Genomic DNA, 25,648 nt, shown 5'->3' on the forward strand with positions numbered 1-25,648 from the left:
TACAAAGCTTGTATGATCTCCAATTGATATGCTCTAGATAATGGTTCATAATCTCAGTATTTCTACACATGTTGTTAGCATATTTTAGACTAGGTTTCTCCTCTCTCAGCAGACATGCTCCTATGGCATGATCTCATACCCAAGGCCATTATATCTTTGAGATCATTTTTCAGTTGTTCAAACACTCAGAATGCAGGTAGATGTATCAATCATCACGTGCTGATCAATCGTCTCTCTGAGCATTAATATGTGGTTCAGAGTATATTTTCAAAGCATTCAAAATCTCTGACATCTGGCTTTTCTGCCTCGTAGTGAAATCTAAGCCACAATACATCTTGTGATATCTTTGGTTGCTACAATTATTTGTTTAGGTTTTTAAAACTTAATTCTATCGCTATTTCAATGTTTTGTCATTGGGAGTGGAAGAAATTCCAATTCTTTCTCATACCTTCTTCATTTCCATACCAGCAGGGAGTACAAAACACCTTGGCATTTTGCCTTATCCAGTCATTTTAATTTTTAGACTGCTGCATTTTTGTTTCTTCATTGTTATATTCTTATGTTTCTTTCTTTATGCAGCTCTGAAAATCTACATATTTTTAAATGCATTTTTCCTGACATCATGTTTCAAGTGTTGTGTATTTAATGGCTGCCACTGACTACACACAAGACACTTACAACAAAGAAGGGAGTCACATTACTACAACAAGCCAGCCAATACACAAAGTAAAATTGCATTTCTCCAAATCAGCAGAAGGAGTGGGCATGAATACAGTTAAAACATAGTGAGGAACTTAGCCCATTTTTTTCCCTTCCCAATCTAACTGCTGGTTACAAGAAAACCTACCCTAACCTAAGCTACAAATCTTCTCAAAACTCACTATTACCTACCCTAAATCAGGAAAGTCTTCTTTAAATTGCAGGCTGTCTGCCAATGACATCATTGGGGTCCAGGCTCCTCATTTAATCTGAGGCCCGAATGGCGGAGCACTGGTGGTTTTACTGCCCGGACAAACCAATTGTAAACAGAAGCCATGGCCAGGCAGACACAGTAAAAGGCAAGTTCAAACGAATACGGACCAGGGGGAGCTAGAACATCTTTAAAAAAGATCCGAAGCACACTCAACTGAGAAGAACAATGTCCTCATTAAAAATATATATATATACTGTAGAACGTGCCACACATGTAAAAATAATGACATAGTAATATTTACCCATTGAATAATATTGCTGAAAATCAGTATTTCGTGTTCTTCCTGATGGATTCATTACAGAAAGAAAAGGTGCAGAATTTAACTCAGCTGCATCCTTTGTGGTAGAGGCCATCTTGTTGTTTTCATATTCATTCCCTGGAGACTTCATAGAGATGGCTCTAGTCTGTTTGAATTTCTTCTTTAACCTTACAGAAACAAAATATGCTATTAAACACCTATGTTATCATTTCCCATGCAATTCAACTACTCATCTCTCCAATCCTAGCTTGTTTATGAGATAAACATATGCCATGAAGGTATTTTAGAAGTTCTGATTTCATGAAGAAAACTTTAAAAATTCATCCATTGTCATTCTAGAAGCTGTTGTGTTGGCTTTGTAGTTTTGAACAGTAAGGACACCATGTGGTGACACAGTATTCTTGCAGCTCAAGAGTTTAAATGAGTCGCAGATGGACATTAAAGAACTGTCTTTCTTATTATTGGAAACTTAAACACTTGATTTGAACACGTGTTTCAGGTTGAAAATAATTGAATGAAAGATGTCAGCTCAAGGTCATTCTGCTTCAAGGACAACTATTTCTGTACACCGCTGAAAATGTGTTGCTGGAAAAGCACAGCAGGTCATGCAGCATCCAAGGAACAGGAAACTCGACGTTTCGGGCATAAGCCCTTCATCAGGAATGGCCGAAACGTCGAGTTTCCTGTTCCTTGGATACTGCCTGACCTGCTGCGCTTTTCCAGCAACACATTTTCAGCTCTGATCTCCAGCATCTGCAGACCTCACTTTCTCCTATTTCTGTACACCAACAAGCTTTCACAAGGCAAAACTGATATCACAATTGCAAATTTATTCTTTAATAAAGACTTTGGGGTTTCATTATACAAAGCCGATAATTCTGTGATTACAATGGGAAATTGTTTGGAAAATTAAACACAATATCCCAAAATGTATTCCCCTCTGAGTGCACAGAATCAGTCCCAAATGCAGAAAGAAAATCTTCCGTAATCATTTTAAAAATGAAAATAATTTTGTGATGCATCCATGAACAACATATTACATACTAAGAGAATAATATCATATGCTTTAAACCACGATATATTTAGTGTCTTGAGCAACTCGAGAATTTTTAAAAATCCATTCATAAGATGTGGGTATTGCTGACTGAGCCAGAATTTCTTGCCCATCCCCATTTGCCTTGAAGAAGGTGGTGATGAGCAGACTTCTTGAACCGCGTTACTTCATTTGCTATAGGTATTGCCAAATGCTGTTAGGGAGAGAGTTCCAGGAATTTGGTCCAGTGACAATTCGAAAATGGTGCTACATTTTCAGGTCAGGATAGTGTGTGGCTTGGAAGGGAACTTGAGCATGGTAGTGTTCCCATTTATCTTCTGCCTTTGTCCTTTGAGGTGGTATTGGTTATGGGTTTTGGAAGGTGCTGCCTAAAGAGCATCGGTGAATTCTTGCAGTGCATCGGATGGATGGTGCACACTGTTACAACTCTGTATCAGTGTTGGAGGGAATGAATGTTTTTGAATGTGGAGCCAAGCAAGCAGGATATTTTGTCCTCGATGGTGTCAAACTTCTTGAGTGTTGTTGGAACTGCACTCATCCGGGCAAGTGGGGCGTATTCCATCCCACAGGTAGATTGCGGGGAGTGAGGAAATGATTTATTTGCTGCAGGATACTAGCTTCTGACATGTTCCTGCAGCCAGTTTTTATGTGGCTAGTCTTGATCAAAGGTAATCCCCAAGGTGTAGGAGGTTTTCGTGATAGTAATATCATCACCTGGCATTTTTGTGGTGTGAACGTCATTTATTAATTGTCAGCCCAAGTCTAGAAATAGTAGAGATTTTGTTGCATTTTAGTCATGCACTATTTTGCCTCCCCAGAAAGGAAGTAGTTAAGTAAATGGTCTCAGTGAAGATGATAATCATAGAATCTTACAGCATGCAAACAGGTTTTTCAGTCCAACTCATTCACGCCGATCAGGCATCCCAAACTGAACTAGTCCCATTTGCCTGGGTTTGGTCCATATCCCCCTAAAGCTTTCCTCTTCATGTTCCTGTCCAAATGTCTTTTAAGTATCATAAATGCATCCACCACTACTACTTCCTCTGGCAGTTCATTCCATACACATACTACCCTCTGCAAGAAAAGCTGCCTCTCATGTACAAACTAATCAGAAAATAGTTCAAAATGCAGTTACAAAGTTCTAGAATCATTGTTAAACAAAGAGAATGATGGATTCTAGTCCATTTTTGTAACTCCCTTTTGTATATCTATGAAATTTATATTCAGTTTTAAAACAAACAAGCTTCTGTAACATAAAGGTGGGACCTTAAAATGCAATATACTGAAGCATGTTAACAAACATCTAGCTCAAAGATTGTGTACACCTCACTGAGGCAACACACTTGAAATCAGGACCCACTCTTTCCAGAATCATCTCAAAAGTTAATGATTTTATAAACATATGTAGAATTCCCAGGTTGACAGAAAGCATGGATCAAGTTTCTATACTTAACAAGAATTATATTACAAATAAATACACTTCCGCACCAACCAATCCTACCACCCTGTGGTCGAACACTTCAATGTCCCCCTCCCACTCCACCAATGACTTGCAGGTCTTGGGCCTCCTCCATCGTCACAACCTTACCACCTGATGCCTGGAGGAAGAACGCCTCATCTCCCACCTTCGGATCTCTAACCATATGGCATCAATGTGGATTTTCTCATTTCCCCTCCCCCACCTTATCCCCAGATCCAATCTCCGAACTTGGCATCGTCCTCTTGACCTGTCCATCTTGCTTCCCACCTATCTGCTCCACCCTCACCTCCATATTGCACTCTCAGCTACCTTCCCACCAGCCCCACCCCCTTCTATTTATCTCACCACCCCCTCGACTCACAAGCCTCATTCCTGATGAAGGGCTTTTGCCTGAAACGTCAATTGACCTGCTCCTCAGATGCTGCCTGACCTGCTGTGCTTTTCCAGCACCACACTCTCGACTCTGATCTCCAGCATCTGCAGTCCTCACTTTGTCCAAATATAGGTAAAATCAATGACTGCAGATGCTGGAAACCAGAGTCTAGATTAGAGTGGTGCTGGAAAAGCACAGCAGGTCAAGCAGTATCCAAGAAGCAGTAAAATCGACGTTTCGGGCAAAAGCCCTTCATCAGGAATACTGTATTCCTGATGAAGGGCTTTGGCCTGAAACGTCGATTCTACTGCTCCTCGGATGCTGCCTGAACTGCTGTGCTTTTCCAGCACCAATGTAATCTTTGTCCAACTACTCCCCCTACACATACATACAGACACAGACTGGGGAAAAAGATGTGAAAAAGTTGGAGGGAACAACTGGAAAGGCTCTTCATGTTTTGTCCTGTCCCCAGGGTTCAATGCTTGCTGTCCCCGGGGTTCAACATGATTCTTTTTGCTTGTCGCATTGCAGCTCCTTGATCTTCCTTCTCCAAGTATTTTCACTTTCTTGCAGGAGGCATAGGGTGGCTAGTTCACACTTAACAGCTTTTCTGATTGTATTTTTTAATCAATTCACTGCAACTACTAAAGGGAAATAAAATACTTCTTCAGGTTTGAGGTGGTTTTTATTGCAGAAAAAAGGCTCAGCTCTTTCCTTTTTGAGGATTTTATGACTTCTCCCCAAATATTCACACCCACGAGCTGTTCAACTATTGAGGGGCCGATCACATAGACCTTCTGCCTGCCAAACAACTTTGCCATTCTACAACTGGCCACCATACCACAAAAAATCAGCTACTGTTGCTGGCCAAAACTCCATTCATTAGGATCCTTTGCTCCAGCTCATCTGTAACTGGACTTCGTCCACTGTTTGGTCAAACAGTTTTGTAAAAAGCACTTACAATGAGCGAACAACAAAGAACAAAGAACAACACAGCACATGAACAGGTCCTTCAGCTCTCCTGGGGGTTACCATTGACCAGAAACTGAACCAGTCATATAAATACTCAGACTGCAAGGACCAGTCAGAGGCTAGGAATTCTGTGCTGAACAAAGAACAAGGAACAAGGAACAATACAGATCCTTCAGCCCACCAAGCCTGTGGTGACACATTTTTCCCTTCCATATTAAAACTGTCTTCACTAACAGGATCTGTATTCCTCTAATTCCTTCTTATTCATGTATTTGTCCAGGTGATTCTTAATACTGCTATTGCGTCTGCTTCCACCACCTCCTCTGACAGCACGTTTCAGGCACTTACTACCCTTTGTGTGAAAAATGTGCCTTGCATATCGGTCTTAAATTTCTCCCCTTGAAACTTGAACCTGTGTCCCCTAGTAATTAACCCCCCAGCCTGGGAAAAAGACTCATACTTTCCACTCTATCCATGCCATTCATAATCTTATAAACTTCGAATAGGTCACCAATTAACTTCTGCGCTCCAGTGAAAACAGACCCAGTCTATCCAAGCTTTCTTCAGAGCTAAAATCTGCCATACCAGGCAACATCCTGGTAAACCTTCTCACAAACTTTGAAAACCTTTTCTGTACCCTCTCCAATGCATCCACATCCTTCTGTGTGGTGACCCAGAACTGTATACAATAATACAAGTGTGGCTGAACAAAAGTTATAGAGTCATAGAGATGTATAGCATGGAAACAGACCCTTCAGTCTAGCCCGTCCATGCCAACTAGATATCCCAACCCAATCTAGTCCCACCTGCCAGCACCCGGCCCATACCCCTCCAAACCCTTCCTATTCATATACCCATCCAAATGCCTCTTAAATGTTGCAATTGTACCAGCCTCCACCACTTCCTCTTTGCCTATCCTTATACTCAATACCCCTTCCAATGAAGGCAAACATGCCATAAGTCTTTTTTATTACCTTATCTACTTGTGCTACCATCTTCAGTGATCTGTGGACCTGCACACACAGATCCCTCTGTATATCAATACTCCTAAGGGTTCTGCTATACTGTCTAATTTGCAGCTGTGCCTTCCAAACTGCATCACCTCACATTTGTCCAGATTAAACTCCAACTGCCATTTTTCTGCCAAGGCTTCCAATTGATCTATATCCTGCTGTATCCTCTGACAATCTTTCTCACTTTTCGGAACTTCACCAATCCTTGTATCATCCGCAAACTTACTAATTAAATCAGCTATGTAGATTATGACAGCAGAGGTCTCAGCATAGATCCCTATGGAACATCACGAGACGCAGGTCTCCATTCTGGAAAGCATCCTTCCACAGCTACCCACTGTCTCCCGTGACTAAGCCAGTTCTGGACCCACCTTGCTAGCTCACCCCTGATACGATGTGACTTTACCTTTTGTACCAGTCTGCCATGAGGGACCTTGTTAAAGGCTTTACAGAAGTCCACGTAGACACCAAACACTTTTCCATCATCAATCGTCTTTGTCACCTCCTCAAAAAACTCGATCAAGTTAATAAGGCATAACCTCTTCCCGCACAAGACCATGCTGTTTATAGCTCATAAGTCCATTTGCTTCTAAATGCATATAGATCTTGTCCTTGAGAATCTTTTCCAATAATTTCCCTCCCATCAATGTGAGACTCACAGGCCTGTAATTTCTGGATTATCCCTGCTCTCCTAAAACAATGGGACAACATTCACTATTCTTCAATCTTCTAAAACCACACTTTGGCCAAAGAGGATACAAAGATGTCTGTCAATGCACCAGCAATTTGTTTTCTTGCCTCCCTCAATATTCTGGTACTGATCGCATCAGGACCCAGGGACTTACCTACCTTAAGATGCACAAAACCTCTTCCTTTTTAATAGCAACTTGACTTAGAAGCTTGACATTCCCTTACCTGAGATCATCCTTCACCAATTCCTTCTCTTCAGTGAAAACTGACACAGAGTACTTGTTTCAGACCTCACCTACCTCTTTTGGCTCTACACATAGATCCCTTCCTTGGTCCTCGAGTGGGCCAACCCTTTCCCTGGCTACCCTCTTGCTTTTTATATATGTTTAAAATTCTCCTTAATCCTGTTTGCTAATGACATTTCATGACCCCTTTTTGCCCTTCTGATTCCTTGTTTAAGTTATTTTCTACTTTCCTTATATATTTCAAGGGCTTAATCAGTTCCCATCCTCCTTGACTTTACGAATGCTTCTTTTTTTCTTTCTGACCAAGGTCATAACATCCCTGGCCATCCAGTGTTCATATAACTTGCCATCCCTATCCTTCACTCTCATAGGAACATGCCACTCCTGAACTCTTGTCAACTGCTGTTTGAAATATTCCCACATGTCTAATGTGGATTTGCCCTCGAACAGCTGCCTCCAATCAAAGCTCTCCAGTTCCTACCTAATATTGTTGTCGTTCACCTTCCCCCAAGTTAATACCTTTACCCGAGGACTGCTGTTATCCATATCCATGAGTGTCTTAAAACTCGCAGTATTATGGTCATTACTCCCGAAATACTCCTCCACTGAAACTTCACTCACTTGGCCAGACTCATTTCTCAAAATCAGGTCCAGTATAATCCCTTCCCTGTTTACATATTGTGTCAAGAATCCCTCCTGAGTGGTCCTTACAAATTCTGCCCATGCAAGCCCTTAGTGTACTGAGTCCCAGTCAATATTGAGAAATTAAAATCACCCACCACAACAACCCTGCTGTTTTTATATCTTTCCAAAGTACGACTTTCTTTCCTCTATCTCCTGCTGGTTGTTGGGAGGTCTGTAGTATACCTCCAGCATTGTGATTTCATCTTTCCTATTCCAGAATTTGACCAAATTGCCTTGCTGCATGAGTCCTCTGATGTATCCTCCCTCAGTACAGCTGTAAGGTACTCCTTTATCAGTAATGCAACTCCTCAACCCTTTTTACCTCCCTTTCTATCATACTTGAAACATCTAAATCCTTGGACATCCAGCTGCCAGTCCTGTTCCTCTTCAGGTCTCTGTAATCACAATAATGTCATAGTTCCAAGTACTAACCAAAGCATGAAGTTCATCTCAACTTACTTTAAAAATGGCAGCAATCCTTCACCCATTCTTGGTTTTTAACCAGTCCTCTTCCTATTTCCCAGGTTGCTGAGGGAGGACCAAGAGGAAATGACTGGAGCCCTTACATGTACCTTTGTGGCATCCTTAAACACAGGTGAGGTGCCGGAGGATTGGAGAGTTGCTTATGTTGTTCTCCCTCTTCAAGAAGGGTAGTAGGGATAGTCCAGGTAACTACAGACAGTGAGCCTGACGTCAGTGGTGGGAAAGTTGCTGGAGAAGGTCTTGAGGGATAAAATCTATTTATATTTAGAAAAGAATGGGCTTATCAGTGATAGGTAACATAGTTTTGTGCAGGGGGAGACTGTGCCTTACCAACTTAATAGAGTTCTTTGAGGAAGTTACCAAGTTGATAGATAAAGGAGGGCTGTAGATGTCATATACATGGACTTTAGTAAGGTATTTGATCAGTTTTCCCCATGGTAAACTAATAGAGAAAGTGAAGTTACATGGTGTGCAGGGTGTTGTAGCTAGGTGGATAAGCAACAGGAGACAGAGATTGGTAGTTGATGGGTGTTTCTCGAAATGGAGAAAGGTGACCAGTGGTGTTCCACAGGGATCAGTGCTGGAGCCACAGTTGTTTGTAATATACATAAAATATCTGGAAGAAGACACTGTTGGTCTGATCAGCAAATTTACAGATGACACGAAGATTGGTAGAGTAGCAGAAAGCATAGGGACTGTCAAAGAATACAGGAGAATATAGATAGACTGGAGAGTTGGTCAGAGAAGTGGCAGATGTAGTTCAATCCAGGTAAATGCGAAGTGATACATTTTGGCAAGTCTAGTTCAAGAGCAAATTATACAATAAATAGAAGAGCCTTGGGAAAAGTTGAAGAGCAGAGAGATCTGGGAGTTCAGGTCCATTGTACCCTGAAGGTTGCTGCACAAGTGGATAGAGTGGTCAAGAAGGTATATGGTATGTTTGCCTTCATCGGACGGGGTATTGAGTATAAGAGCTGGCAGATCATGTTAAAATTGTACAAGACATTGGTTCGGCCACATTTATAATACATAACTGTATTCAGTTAATTTAAGATGAGAAGGTGCTGGTGTTGGATTGGGGGGGACAAGGTCAGAAAGCACACAACACCAGGTTACAGTCCAATAGGTTTATTTGAAATCAAAGCTTTTCAATGCTCCTCCTTTGTCAGGTGAAGTCTGAAGAAAAGAAAAGCCAGTTGCTCAGCATTCTAAACTTTTATTCTGCTAAATTGTCTTCACAGCAGAAGGCTTCATCTCACGAAGGAGCAGAGCTTGTGTTTTCAAATAAATTGGTTGGACTAAGCCTGGTGTCGTGTAACTTCAGACCCAGTTAATTTAAGTCATAGAGTCATAGAAATGTACAGCACGGAAACAGACCCTTTGCTCCAACTCGTCCATGCTGACCAAATATCCCAACCTAATCGAGCCCCATTTGCCAGCACTTATCCCTCTAAATCCTTCCTATTCAGATATCCGTATGAGTGGAAGCAAACACTCAGAGACATAGTATGGTTCTACCTTCTTCATCTTTATTCTGGGCTCTGGAAAGACAGCGATCACTCATGTAAACAAAGTCATGAGTTCTCAGTCTTCTCTTGAACAGTAGATTCTTAAGGAATTATATAGTCACTTACAGAGAGCACATCCAAATAAGGCAATATCTATATTGATTGGGTTACAATCAGTGAGCATCAACAGTCAAGTTTAAACCATCTGGAATTACATGATAGACGTTCCTCACCTCATTAAGTGGCATTACACATGGGTGTTCTTCACCTCTTTAAACCATTACCCTTGCCTCCAGAACTTCATTGTTTCCTGCAAGTTCTTATCTGGTCAAAGTCATGCTAGCTGAACCTTTGTCCTGCAACCCTAAACTTAACTCTTTCCCTACCTGCACATACCTTATACACATTCTCATTCCCTCCTTTTATCTTTCCATGATAATCACTTAGAGGCACTACCACCTTCTTCATAAGAGTCTTACTGTCAGTACTTAAGCAAGTTATTGACACACAACTTACAATGATTATAACAACAAAAGTTATTAGTCCATGCAGTCAATAGAATCTGCAGGATCCCCCCACGTGGATAAAAGTTCACTAGTCCATGCAGTAAACCATGAGGTACTGGAGGCAAGTTCTCATACCCATCCGGATGCCTCTTAAATATTGTAATTGCACCAGCCTCCTTCATCTTCTCTGGCAGCCAATTCCACACAAGCATCACCCTCTGCAGGAAAAGGTTGCCCCTTAAGTCCCTTTTAAATCTTTACCCTCTTACCCTATGGCTTCGCCCTCTAGTTCTGGGCTCCCCAACCCCATGAAAAAGAACTTGTCTGTTTATCCTATCCATGTCCCTCATGATTTTATAAACCTCTATAAGGTCACCCCTCAGCCTCCGACACTTCAAAGAAAACAGCCCCAGCCATTCCGACTCTCCCTGTAGCTCAAATCCTCCAACCTTGGCAATATCCTTGTAAGTCTTTTCTGAATCCTTTCAAGTTTCCTTCCAATAGGAAGGAGACCGGAATTGCATGCAATGTGCCAAAAGTGGCCTAACCAATGTCCAATACAGCCGCAACATGACCTCCCAACTCCTGTAACTCAATGCTCTGACCAATAAAAGAAAGCATACCAAATGCCTTCTTCACTATCCTATCTATCTGTGACTCTACTTTCAAGGAACTATGAACCTGCACTCCAAAGTCTCTTTGTTCAGCAACATTCCCTCGGACCTTACCATTCAGTGTATAAGTCCTGCTCTGATTTGTTAAAGTCATTAAATGTAATCTTGCATTTTGATTAGGAAAGACGGCATCACAAACATTTCTTTAAAATCTGTGAAATGCCTTTGTAATCCCCATGTTGCTGCAGACAGCAAGCAAACTTCATGCTGTGTTGTTGTATTTGCATATATTAGCCATCACGGACACTTAGCTAAGATTTGTTTGTTGAAATACTCGATAGACATCAATGAAAATGCACTTTCAACTATCTTCATTTGGCCCAGCCAATGTAATTTGTTGTTTGTAAAGGTAATTCCAAGCACTGTTCCTGTTATATACACTCTTTAATCCACTTGGTTAATTTGCTTTGTGCTTTAAATTCTGCCGTGCATTAATTCAATCTAACCATAAAGTATAATGCGGTCTTGCTTCATGATCACATCTACTTTTTCACTATTAAACCAAACAGTAAATATAAAAAGTTAAATAGTGGGAAATAATTATATGTTACTAATCTAATCAAGAAGTTCCAAATAATATGAAATAAATGGTTTATAAGTTTCAGTTGAACTGTGATATTAATTTATTGCATTGACTGTTTCTCCAGTAGTTTCAGATATATTAGGTTTATCACTTTATACTGAGCATAATGAATTTTATAATGACACAGACAGAGATACAAGTCTTTTGGATCCTCAGCAATGATGCCATTGTTTACAAGCGTTAACAGAATTTTCAACAAGGATTCCAATCTTCTGCTTATCCAATATTAAACAACAGAGATTAATAGATAATAATCACGACATGGAGACTCCTATTACCTGATTAATCCAATCCCACTCTAGCTGAGATCAGCTGCTTCATAATGTTGTCAATTTCAGATATTCTGAATTGATTTTTAAATGAATGTCTGCTTTATTTTAATTCCTTGTTGTCATAAAAATAATTACCCTTCACTTTTAGGTTTTTATGTGGAGGTTACAGAGTTCAGGAGTCAAGGGGAAATGTATTTAGCAAACAGAATCAAAATCACCATAGACATCAACATATCAATGCATATAAACCAACCTCTGAAGCCTCCAAAAATAGTGTTGACTTGTATGGTAAGTACACAGTGTGAACTGTTGATGTGGATGCTCACCATTTTATAGAGGTGTACAGCATGGAAACAAAACCTTTAGTCCAACCCATCCATACCGACCAGATGTCCCAACCCAATCTAGTTCCACCTGCCAGCGCCCGGCCCATATCCCTCTAAACCCTTCCTATTCATATACCCATCCAAATGCCTCTTAAATGTTGCAATTGTACCAGCCTCCACTACATCCTCTGGCAGCTCATTCCATACACGTACCACCCTCAGGTCTCTTTTATATCTTTCCCCTCTCACCCTAAACCTATGCCCTCTAGTTCTGAACTCCCCGACCCCAGGGAAAAGACTTTGCCTATTTATCCTATCCATGCCCCTCATAATTTTGCAAACCTCTATAAGGTCACCCCTCAGCCTCCAATGCTCCAGGGAAAACAGTCCTAGCCTGTTCAGCCTCTTCCTGTCGCTCAGATCCTCCAACCCTGGCAACATCCTTGTAAATCTTTTCTGAACCCTTTAAAGTTTCACAACATCTTTCCAATAGGAAAGAGACCAGAATTGCACGCAATATTCTAACAGTGGCCTAACCAATGTCCTGTACAACCGCAACATGACCTCCCAACCCGTCCAATCATAGTGATATCTTGTTCTTGACAATGTCAAAATAAACTTAAAGTAGAGATAAGAAATAACAGAGCTCCAGCTTATATTTCTGATGTTGAGGTAAAAGGTTTCTGCTTTAGGTGCTATCAATGATTCTGTGTAGTTGCGCCCAAAATTACACCATCGTGCAAAGTTCTTGTCTTTCCTCAGAATTTCTGCTCAAACCTCTTTATGCATTGCTCATCCCAAAATCTGCCAGAAATCAATGTGGCTGGTTAGTATTTGAAACTTACATTTTAAAAATCTAATTTGTATTAAAGCATATGCCTTGATATTCCTAAAGAGCACTAACTCAGTGCAATTTGTTTAATGCACCAAAAAAATTGGTTCTTCACAAATTAATCACAATGTCAATCCCCCATGTGAGTAACTTGATTTAAGACTGTTGAAAATAAAGTTGAAAAATATACATACGTGCATGAAGCAGTCCATGTCTAAATGCAGGAGGACCTGGATACTATAAAGTTTGGGCTGATACTCCTGCCATACAATGTGCCAAGCAATGACCATCACCAACAAGAGAGAATCTCACCATCACCCCATAGCATTATCTCACAGAATCCCCCACTATCAGCATTTCAGAGGAGAGGGGGATGAGGGGGGAAGGGCGGTAATCACTGACCAAAAGCTCAAGTAAATTAGCCATGTAAATACTGTGGCTACAAAAGCATGTCAGAGGCTAGGAATCCTGCATTGACAACTCACCTCTTCATTCCCCATAGCCTGTCCACTATCTACAAGATACAAATCAGGAGTGTTGGAATACTCCCAACTTGCTTCAAAGAACACAGCTTGAATAACACTCAAGAAATATGACACCACTGGAGCTCAGTAGCCAGCTTGATTGCTGCCATATCCACAAACACTCCCTCCTTCCACTACCAACGTTCAGTAGCATCAATATTTATTATCTACAACCTGCACTGTAGAAATTTACTAGCTTTCTCAGACAACACCTTTTAAACCTGTGAACATAATCATCTGGAAGGATGAAAGCAAATATATGGAAACACCATAACCTGCATGTTCCCTTCCAAGCCACTTATCACCAGAGTTAGAAAATATTGCCATTCTCTCAGTATCACGAGCACAAAATCCTGGAACTCCCATCCGAACAGTATTGTGGGTAAACCTCTATATTGAACTGCAGCATTTCAAGGAGGCAGCTCAGCATCACTTTCTCAAGGTCAACTGGGGATGGGCTATAAATGTTGGCCCAGCCAAAAACATCCATATCCCATGAATGAATTTTTAAAAAAGTCATGAGTTCCTTTATTAATTGTGTAATACCTATTTGTCTTTTTCAATCTAAAAGATACTGTTTTCAGACCTTCAAATTGGCAATCCAAAATTAAACAAAGGCAATTAACACAAAAATCCGAACGGTGATAATTATCCTCATGGTGCAGTACGTTTTGTGAACAGAACCTATTTATAACGCCATACTTTTAAATCTACAGCAAATGATGCAGCTCGAGCTTAAAATTCCACAACCTAGCTAGAAAGACTGCAGAGTTTTAAACTCAAATGTTATTCAATACAACTTGGTTTCTGCACAAATCATTTTCACTTGGTGTAGCTTCCTGCCTCTTTCCCTTGTATTGCCAAACGTTCCTTCTTTCAGAACAGGCATTAAACTGAAGTACTGACTCCCCGCCTGAAAGCTTAGCTGCTGTGGTAGAGTTGTGTTATCAGACTCGGAGTCAGAGAGAGAGAGAGAGAGAGAGAGAGAGAGAGAGAGAGAGACAGAGACAGAGAGAGCGTGAGAGAGATAGAGCTGGAGATAGAAAGAGTTGAGCATGCAAATCTCACTATTGCAAGGAGTTAGGAAAATTAATTCAATAAATCCAGTTAATTTGAGAGTGTAAATCAGGAATGATTAAAATTGCTGGAGCTCAAAAAAAAGTCAACAAAAGCAACTGATTCACTGATGATTCAGACAGGGGAAGCTGGCAGCCCTGTCTGGTTTAGCCCACATGTGACTTTAGTACCGCAATGTATAGTTGATTCACAGCATTATTAGAGACAGACAATAAATACTGTTTTGCCAGCACTGCCACAAATAAAAGCTAACAAATTTGAACAACAGCAAAGCTTTCTGAGACATTGTTGTGTGTCAAACAGTTGCAACATTTGCTCAAGTTACTTTTCAAAATAATTCATATTAAATACGTTTGGGTGTTATTGAAACTGGACCATATAAATCAAGACTCTCATTTTCATAACAACATGTATTTTGATCAACTTAGAATTCTATGTTAAGGAACTGATACATGTTTAGTCCGGTAATCTTCATTAAGCAGAATTAGAGGACAAATTTGAAAAAGAAGGGTCCCACATTTAAGGCAGAGATGAGATTTTTTTTTCTCTGGGGGGGCCATGAGTCCCTAGAATTGTACAGTACTCCTGCTCCTAATTTGATTGTTCAAATATTCAAGTCCACTAAAAAACAGGTTTATCAATTCCTATTTTAGCTATACAGTGAACTAAATTTAATACTAAAAGTAGTTTTAAATTGTTAGATTGCATTCCCACAATGTTGCCACAAGTCATTCCTCTGTCAATTTCTAAACTTTTATTTTGTTAAATTTGATATCCTACCTTGTTTTCACAACAGAAAAATAATCTTGCCTTTTCTCCTGCCTCTGTTCCTTGAGATCCATGCTTATGCTGACATTACAGGGTCACAAAGTGACATTGCACTGCTTCACTCCTGGCTTCTGTAGAACTCTTCCTTATTAATTGCACAGATAACCATTTGACTCAATCGTGGTGCACATAATTGTAAGACTATAACAGAGGAAAACAAAAAAGTAAGTAATTGAATTACAAAAAAAGGGTCCCATTCTAAAACTGTTTAAGTAAGTGGGTTTTAAATAAGTTAAAATCAGATGCAGCTTTATTATCCTGATAATGAAGCTCAAGTAAAGACCCTGTATTTTGTGCTTTTTAAAATTGTGGACTGAAATGTGAAAGAACTGTTTTAAAACCAGTGTTTTAAAAAGCAACTTATTTGACACTCATATCAAGTATTGTGTAAACAAGCAATAATTGAAATGCTTGCAGGCGAATTGAGTCGAGGGGCAGTGTACAGATATAGCTTGGTGAAAACAAGATGATGATTGGTCTATGGACTAGTGATCAGTTACGAATGATAAAAGCCTTTTGCCTGCCAACAACTAAGTGATTGGTTCTCAGGTAACTGAACAGCTTGGGGCGGGGTTGAGACAGATAAGAAGTGTTTTGATCTTCATCATCACAGAAGCTGTCTCTCTATTCCCTGACATCAAACCCCATTTTAAATCTTAACTAATCCAGTTAATCCTTCCTTCAGCATGTGACTTTACATGTCAGAATCCTTAAACTAATAGAAGCATCTGAAGAAAGACAACTGAAAAGCAATGTTCTGACCAGTATCAGATTCATAAGGATCATCTCACTAACCTATGAACAGAATCACTGAACTGCCTGCCCAGTTTTCTTTTGCTCATAACTTATTTGTCCCTGTCCATTTATTTGTTTAGGTGCATTTGTGTGTGAACAGGACTTTATAAGGAGTCCAGAGTTTTAATTTGAAATGTTATGTGGCGACAGTTTATAACAGTTTATCTGTATCTATAGTGTAATTACAATGGGTAGCACAGTGGCTTAATGCTTAGCACTGCTGCCTCACAACACCAGAGATCTGAGTTCAATTCCACTCTTGGATGACTATCGATGTGGAGTTTGTATGTCTTCCCTGTGTCAATGTGGGTTTCTGCCAGATGCTCTGGTTTCCTCCCACAGTGCAACAACATGGTGGATTGGCCATGATAAATTGCCTCATTGTACCCAGGCTAGTTGGATTAGCCATTGTAAATGTGAGGCTGCAGGGATAGGGTGGGTCCAGGTGGGGTCCTCTTGGGAGGGACTAAATAATTGGTCATTCTTTTATATACAGAAACCTGATCTGCGCTTTCTATTAATCTGGGATTGCAAATCAGGTAAATTAAGGAAGTTTATGTAATTCTTTTAAAATCTGTAAATTTTGGAATGACTTTGGGAATAATAGGGCTTGGTTACCAGTGGGCTACCCCAATTAACTATTGACACTGGAGAATATATTACAACTGAATTTCTAAATATGAGGAGTGTCATTAACTAATGGTATAGTTAATTACTTCTGGATAAATTAAATATCTTTGCTAACATTTTATTTAGTAGAATAATTAATTATCTGTGAAATATTGGTAACTAATGATCCCTATCGTTGAAGAACAAATGATGATATTTCACAGGACCTCTTAAATTGTATTGTTAAGTCCAAAATCTAATAGCCAGTGTTACAATATGATTAAAGAGTAATCTAAAAGCATTAGCCAGTAGAACCACACCACAATATTTCACTTTTTCAAAAAAACTTTAATGTATGTAACACTTAAATAAAACAAACACTATTAACTTAACAAAATGGTTTATAACATCATGTTATGCACTCAGATTTACTTTTGTCAAGAATTTTCTTATAACACACATCAATTTTACTTATTTCTGTCAGGAACACTTACACAGTCCTCTGGAGAATTGTCTCTGCTCCTGTTATTCTCAGAGGTAAACTTTCAGTTGCCACCTCTCAACTTTGGAAGCCTCACTCCCTGGTTTTGGTAACTTTACCATTGTTACCAAGGTAATCTGCCTGTTACTTTCCTTTCCTGATCAGTGAGGACCACTGCACTGTTTTCTCACTTTCTTCAAGTCAACGGTGTGGCCATGGGTACCCAGTTTTCCTGTCTTTGTGTAGGTTACATGGAATATTTCTTTTCCAGTTCTACTTGGGTCCATCCCCATGTCTCTCCAGTGCCACAATCAATGACAATCAATGTTGCTTCTCTCTCTTGCCCAGAATTGAAAAAAATTATCAATTTCATTTCCAATTTCCACTCAGCTCTCACCTTCACCTGGTCCATTTATGATTCCTATCTTCCCTTCTTCGAAATCTCCAGTGCCATTTCTGGGATAAGCTGGTTACTGATATTCATTACAAACTCACCAATTCCCACCATTATCCTGACTACACATCCACCCACCCTGCCTCCTTACGTATTCCTTCCCCTTCTCCTAGTTTCCCCTTTTTCGTTGCATCTGTTCTGATGATAACACTGTGCAAGGAGGCCCCAGAAACTTTCACTCTTTTCCTTAACCGAAGATTCTCCACCACCAGGGTCAACAGGGCCCACAGTCAGACATGACCACTATCCTGTACTTCGGCTTTCACTCTCTCTCTTCACTCCCACAACAATGATAGAGACTCTTGTTCTCACTTTCCACCTCACCAGCCTCCAAATCCAAAGCATCATAAGTTGCATTTTTCCATCACCTCAGGTGGGTTGCCACAGTAGACACATGGGCAAAAGTGAGTACTCCAGATGCTGGAGATTAGAGTCAAGAGTGTTGTGCTGGAAGAGCACAGCAGGTCAGGCAGCATCCAAGGAGCAGAAAAATCGACGTTTCGGGCAAAAGCCCTTCATCATCATCATCATCATCATTGTCAGCATTCTGCAGGCACTATTTCCTCCAGGACACCTGGCTCTTTCTACACTCCTAACATCTCCCCGCACACCCTAAGCACCTTCCCATGAAATCCTAGAAAGTCCAATACTTTTCAATTTACTTCCTCTTTCCTCACTAACATAGGAACTTGACACATCTTCCAGTGAAAATGCAACTTACCTGCACTTTATTCAATCTAGTCTACTGTATTTGCCACACAATATGATCTCCTGTATAGTGGGAAGACAAAATGTAGATTGGATTACTGCTTTGCCAAATATCAATGCCCTTTCCATAAAAGTGACTCCAATCTTCCAGTTACCTGTCATTTCAACATGCCACCGTGTTCCAAAGCCAACATGTCTGTTTCAGGCCTGCTGTATAGCTCCAGCGATGTTCAAGATCAGCTGAAGGAACAACATCTTATCTTCCATATTCAGTTTTCCAATTCATGAATGTGAACCAATTTTCTCTATGTTTATTACCTTCCTCCCACACTCTAGGCCCTGTTTTGTATGGGTTGCTCCCACCATAGCCACCAATTTTCAACCCTTTTGCACCCTACTCAGCATTTATCATTCCCTCAGCTTATCATCAGCAATCTCATTGTTTATCTTTTTGCTCTCTCTCTCTCTCTCTCCCCTTCTGTTAGCACCATCTTTATGTATTCTATTCACTCTTCTCCCAGCTCCATAACCTCATCAGCACAATAACCACCCTTTCCCAATTATTTTCAGTTTTGACAAAGTGTCATTGCACTTGAAACATTTACTGTATTTTTCTCTCTACAGATGCTACCAGATGTGCTGAGTTTTTCAAGCAATTTTGGTTTTTGCTTCCCCAATTCTTTGCTTTTAATTGAATTTAGTATCTTGCTATCCTGTAACACACCAAGAGTTGCACCTACTGACTGAACTACTGGGCACTATTCTTGAAGGATACTTAAGAAACTATGTGTATTATAGGAACATGTTATTTAGAGATCTAAGATTGAAGTTTATTTCCACTGGAAATTAAAAAATAGAAAGGTGGTCTTACTGAAACAGAAACTCCTGAAGGGATTTAATATTTAACAAGTTGGATGATCAGTCGATGTTCCCCTTTGAAGGGGTGTGTAGATCTAGGGGACATGGTTTAAAAATTTGGGGTCTTCTATTTCACACAGAGATGAGATTTTTTTGAGAAGATTTGTGGCTCTAGTGTAGGTATGCTCCCTGAACTGGAAGGTTTGTTTTCAGATGTTTCATCACCATACTAAGTAACATCTTCAGTGAGCCTCCGAATGAAGCACTGGTGGTATGGCTCACTTTCTATTTATATGTTGGAGTTTCCTAGGGTTGGTGATGCCATTTCCTGTTCTTTTTCTCAGGGGGTGGTAAATGGGATCCAAGTTAATGTGTGTTTGAAGATAGTGTTCAGGTTGGAATGCCATGTATCTAGGAATTCTCGTGCAGGTCTTGTTTGGCTTGTCCTAGGATGGATGTGTTGTCCCAGTCGAAGTGGTATCTTTCCTGATCCGTATGTAAGGATACCAGTGAGAGTGGGTCATGCCCGAAATGTTGATTCTCCTGCTCCTTGAATGTTGCCTGACCTACTGTGCTTTTCCAGCAAACATTTTTCAGCTTCCTTCATGTTGTTTTGTGGCTAGTTGATGTTCATGTATCCTGGTGGCTGGTTTTCTGCCTATTTGTCCAATATAGTGTTTATAACAAACACTACATTGGACAAACAAAAACACTACATTGGACAAACAGTCAGAAAACCAGCCACCAGGATACATGAACATCAACTAGCCACAAAACGATATGACCCACTCTCACTAATATCCTTACATACGGATGAGGAAGGACACCACTTTGACTGGGACAACACATCCACCCTAGGACAAGCCAAACAGAGACATGCACGAGAATTCCTAGAAGTGGAACACTATCAACAAACACATTGACTTGGATCCCATTTACCATCCCCTGAGAAGAAGAACAGGAAATGACATCACCATGGGAAATAATGTCACAACAGGAAATGACATCACCAAACCCAGGAAATTCCAACATATAAATAGAAAGCAGGCCACATCACCAGTGCTTCATTCGGAGGCTCACTGAAGATGTTACCTAGTACGATGACTAAATGTCTGAAAACAAACCTTCCAGCTCAGCAAGCAAACCTGCATCCAGAATGGGCAAATATTTGTAAAGATTTTTCTCCTTAATATTTGAAGTGAGATTAAAGAACTTAAAATATTTTAATGACTTGTCTACATTAGCAAGCACAATAAGTCAAACTCAGCACATATTTGGGTCATGTTTATGTTTTTTCTTCAACTTGCAGATATTTAATATCTAAATCACCTGGTGTTCATCTCCATTGTCCTTTTCTGAATTTATGTTTAAGTACCTTAACATCAAACTCAATTTCATTCAATATTACATACCTTTTAGTTTCTGTTTTTATTATTGATGGATGTTTGCATAATTTTTTTGTGCCTAAGCACCAAACTTAAAAAGATTCTATATACCCTTGCAAATGCTGCTGCAATTATTGTAGAAGGCTTCTCATTTCATGCAAGTCTTTCCCCACAGAAATTATGACTTTTAAGCCAAAGGTTTTTAACACATCACATGATTGTTGTGGTTCTATTGGTTGGTAATGAAGTTTCAATAATATATAATTGCTTATAAATTATAATAATTCACTCCTTAACAGCATCATGGGCAAACCTACATCAAAGTGACTGCAGCAATTCAAAAGGGCAGCTCACCACCAACCTCTCAAGGACAACTAAAGATGGATAATAAATGCTGGCCCAGCCAATGAAGCACATATCCCATGAATGAATAATAATAAAAACCTTCTCCAGCATCTAGCTTTCCGGAAAAATACAGTGAAGCAAAATACCAAATTGTGGTGTTCTGACTGATTTTATTGGAAAGAACAGTATTAACATACTGTCCAACAGACAGCACAAACAGCTGGATAGATATGCAGTCACCGAAATATTTGGGGATGGGAGAGAGTAGACCTCTAAATGGGGTGTACTGATGATTCGATAGAAAAATAGGGGCTTGGACTAAATGCCAGGAAGTTGTGAAAATCCAGAGGTCTTAGGCAAATGAAAGAGATCAAGAGATATTCAAAGATCAATCCTCTATGCAATTTACATACAATCTACAAAATCGAAGTGTGATACTTGGATGAATAAGATGTTTTCCCAAGAATTACAAGAGTGCAAATCAACTCGTCTTAGGCTAAAATACTTATTGATTTGGAAGATGGCTCCATCCAGAATAGGTAATTCAAAGCAAAGTGGATGCCATGTTTATGATCAGAGAGTTACTAGAAATTCCAAGCTATCTACATAAGCTTTCAGAGGAAAGTGAAACAACCAGCTGTTATGTTGAGTCACGAGAATGAAGTTCTTGGAATACCTGAAAGCAACTGAGGCAATTTACTGTATAGTGGCTGATGGAGTGGAGAGCAGTGATGGAGCTAGAAATTTGAAATAAAATTGTTAGTGGAACAGTGAGTTTTGTGCAGGAATATGTGGTTTAGACAAAATAACTGAGGGAATGGCAAGTTAGTGGAACTTTCGCTAGGTTTTTGTCCTTGATAACATGCTTATCTCTTTAGTTCTGGTTGACTGTGCATTACAAATCTCTTTCTACAATTACTGGAGGCAAAAATGTCACCTTTTACTCCAAATTCTGGATATGTTCTCCAATCCAATCGGTCTCATCATCCATCCCTAAGTCTCCTTAAAAATCCATATTCCTGACTCTCTTAATGCTAATTCCTAACTCTGTTTCCATTACTATTTGTCAGACATCTCCTTGTTGGTGTTATGCTGTGAAAGATCTTGTTTCTTTTTGCTTTACAAATTCTGTTTGTTATTTATCACAGATTCCCTTCATTTTGTTTAATCAATACTGCTAGTTGTTATGTGACAAATATTTAACGTATGCATTGTTTCTAAATTTCAGGTGAACATTGTCATGTAGCAATTCTCTTACTAGATCATCATGATGGAGAATTTAATATTCATTGTCTGTTCTATTCTCATTTCTTCTTTCCTATCATTACGGAGGCATGGTTACAAGAGATCAGACCCAGGAACTAAATATTTAGGGGTATGTAACTTTTCTAAAGGACAGGTAGGATGAGAAAGTTGACCTGCCCTATCAAGCCCCCGAAGAATCTTCTATGTTTCAATAAAGTTGCTTCTCATTCTTTTATATTTCCAATAAGTAAAGGTCTAACCTACTCAACCTCTACTCATAAGACAGTCAGTCCATACCTGGTATTAGTCCTGATGAAGAGCAAATGTCCGAAACATCAACTCTTCTGATCTGCAGATGCTGCCTGACCTGCTGTGCTTTTCCAGACCCATACTTTTCAGCTCTGACTCTCCAACATCTGCAGTCCTCACTTTCTCTCATACATAGTATCAGCCTAGTGAGCCTTCTCTGGACTGTCTCCAATGCCAGTACATCCTCCTTAGATAAGGGACCCAAAATTGTTCACAGAATTCCATCGGTGGTCTGTCTAATGCTTGTATGTACTCATTGAAATAAAGGCCAATATTCGATTTGCTTTCCCTAGTGCCTGAACTTGGATTTTTTTTTGTGATTTATGCAGTCGGACTCCTAAATTTCCCTGTTCCCTTGCTTCCTGCAGTCTTTCTCCATTTAAATAACAGCTCCTCTATTCTTCCTGTCAGAGTTCATAACCCACATTATATTCCAACTGCCAAGTTTCTGCCCACTTGCTTAACCCCTCTATATCTGGTCATAAGTTTGCTCATTGAGCTGGTAGATTTGTTCTCAGACGTTTCGTCACCATACCAGGTAACATCACTGAGCCTCTGCTGAAGCACTGGCGTTCTGTCCCGCTTGGTCTGTTGTGGCGGGTGATATCACTACCAGTTCTTTTTCCGAGAATTTGGTAAATGGGGTTCAAATCGATGTGTTTATTAATGGAATTCCGATTTGAATGCCAGGCCTCTAGGAATTCCTGTGCACGTCATTGTTAAACCTGTCCTAGGATGGATATATTGTCCCAGTCAAACTGGTGTCCCCTTTGGCTGTGTGTATAGATACTAGTGATAGTTGGTTATGTCTTTTGGTAGCCAGTTGGTGTTCATCCTGGTGGCTAGTTTCCTGCCCGTTTGTCCAATGTAATGTTTGTTGCAGTCTTTGCAGAGTATTTTGTATATGATGTTCATTCTGCTGGTTGTTGGTACGGGATGGCTCGAGTCTCTGGGCATGTTGTGTCTTCTTGTTGAGGTCTGCTGTGTAGGAATCGGCGGACCGCATTTATCGGATACTCATTGTTCTTGAATGAGGTGTTTTTCCTCGGCTTCTTGTAGTTCCTGTGTACTGCAGTGTGTTGTGGCTCATTTAAGTAATGTCTTGATGCAGCTCCATTGTGGGTGTTGGGATGATTGCTCCTATAGCTGAGTATCTGGTCAGTGTGTATGGCTTTCCTGTAAACGCTGGTCTGCAGCTCTCTGTTGGTGTTTTGTTCTACTGTGACGTACTCTTGGTGAACTTTATATCATAAAAGATGTTGTTTATGTGTTTGTGGGTTTCTTTTAATTTGTTGTGTTTTGTGATCACAAAAATTCCTAGACGTCACAGTAGAACAGAGACTCTAGCCACCCTGCCATCGAATAAAGACATCTCAAAGATGACGACCAGACTACTCTGGGCACCTGGGCCCACAAACTTACCACCACACTGAAACAGCTCTGGATGAATTTAAAGGACTCCGTACCAACAACCAGTAGAATGAATGTCATGTATAAAATATCCTGCAAGGACTGCAACAAACATTACATTGGGCAAACAGTTAGGAAACTAGCCACTAGGATACATGAGCACCAACTAGTCACTAAAACACATGACCAACTATCACTAGTATCCATACACACAGACGAAGAGGGACACTACTTCGATTGGGACATCTATCCTGGGACAGGCTAAACAAAGACACGCAAATTCCTAGAGGCCTGGCATTCAAATCGGAACTACATCAACAAACATATTGACTTGGAATCCATTTACCAATCTCTCAGAAAAAGAACTGGAAGTGATATCAACCACAACAGACCAAGACACAGAAATAGCAAGTGGGACAGAACACTGATGATGTTACCTAGCATGGTGATGAAATATCTGAGAACAAATCTTCCGGCTCAGCAAGCAAACTTACAACCTGATCCACAACCTGAGTTACAAATCTTCTCCAAAATTGCTCTCTACATCTACTTGAAGACTCTTTGTGTCATTCTCACCACTCGCCTTCCTATTCTTTTTGTATCATCCATAAACCTGGTCATGGTACATTCACTTTCCTAATCTAAACCAAAAATATACATTATAAATAATTGTGGCACCAGCATTGGTCCCTATGACTCATCACTCGTTATGAGCTACCACCTTGAAAAGTCTTCTATCATTTCGCTAATTTCCTATCTATGCTAATACATTACTTCCAATAACATGGAGTCTTATCTTATTAAATAGCATAATTGTTCCTTCCTACATTTTGAAATGTAGTCACTCTGTTATAATTTAGAAAATGTGGTCACTGCTTGTTTTAAAGTAGAGGTCCACATAACCTGTTTTCATGATGTTGGCTAAACCATAAGTATCTGCTTCGGATTCTGAAACTCCATATTCTAGTTGTGATGATTGAACGTATAAGACCTGACAAACCAAATATCATTTGCATGACTGCACGCCTTCAGGCAAATCTCTGCTGTGGGTTTAGACACATAGAATTAGACAGTAACTCAAACATGAAAGATTGGACTGCAGCTAGACATTATTCTAATTCGGAGTTCTTCTTTCACCCTATATCCCCGTCTTTTTCAGTTTTTGAACGACAGTCTTTAAAAAAAATCTATATCGAAAACATCGAAGTATAAATCGCATATCAAAAACCGATGATTTCCAAAACAAGTTTTTTTTTGGCACTTACTTGCATTTTATCGTATATCAATTATTAAGATTTTCAACTAATATTGCTCATCAGATGATTTGGTACGGCTGGCCACTCAGCAGATCCTGAGAATTTGATGACATGTCCCATTATTTTCTCAACTGTACAGTTTTGCAATAAGACGGACGTGAAAGTAATGTTTGCAGCCAATCTGAGCAATAGCAAATCACTTGCCACAACAAATTCTTCGCCCTAAATCTTCGGTAGATATTTCAGCCATCTCCATCCATTGACAAATAAAAACCTCAGACACAACATTCATTAACATTAAAGATCTGACTAGACCGAGAGAAAGTAAACACCAAGATTAAATTCAGATTCTCTATTAAACATAATAACGCGCTGAAAACATTAATCAGCATTTACTGCATATAATAAACGCTGGGCCAATACTTTTGCTGCAGATT

The 25,648-nt window shown here is 39.9% G+C and overlaps 1 protein-coding gene across 5 annotated transcripts in view; it reads right to left on the minus strand.

The window, feature by feature from the left end:
- si:ch211-15d5.11 (nuclear receptor coactivator 7) overlaps window positions 1-25,456 on the minus strand; it is a 112,758-nt gene extending 87,302 nt beyond the window's left edge. For 2 of the 5 annotated variants that reach the window (XM_060847571.1, XM_060847575.1), the window contains exons 1-4: window positions 25,221-25,456; window positions 18,417-18,466; window positions 15,309-15,497; window positions 1,215-1,399 (exon numbers count right to left, since the gene is read on the minus strand). In XM_060847571.1, the coding sequence (XP_060703554.1) occupies window positions 1,215-1,399; window positions 15,309-15,370 (247 nt within the window). In that variant the 5' untranslated portion in view covers window positions 15,371-15,497; window positions 18,417-18,466; window positions 25,221-25,456. Of the gene's footprint in view, window positions 1-1,214; window positions 1,400-13,412; window positions 13,476-15,308; window positions 15,498-18,416; window positions 18,467-25,220 lie in introns of those variants that run through there. The other 3 variants (XM_060847573.1, XM_060847572.1, XM_060847574.1) reach the window with 3 other exon arrangements.
- Window positions 25,457-25,648: the final 192 nt, after the last annotated feature.

This window comes from Hemiscyllium ocellatum, chromosome 30 (genome assembly GCF_020745735.1).
Source record: "Hemiscyllium ocellatum isolate sHemOce1 chromosome 30, sHemOce1.pat.X.cur, whole genome shotgun sequence".
NCBI lineage: Eukaryota > Metazoa > Chordata > Chondrichthyes > Orectolobiformes > Hemiscylliidae > Hemiscyllium > Hemiscyllium ocellatum.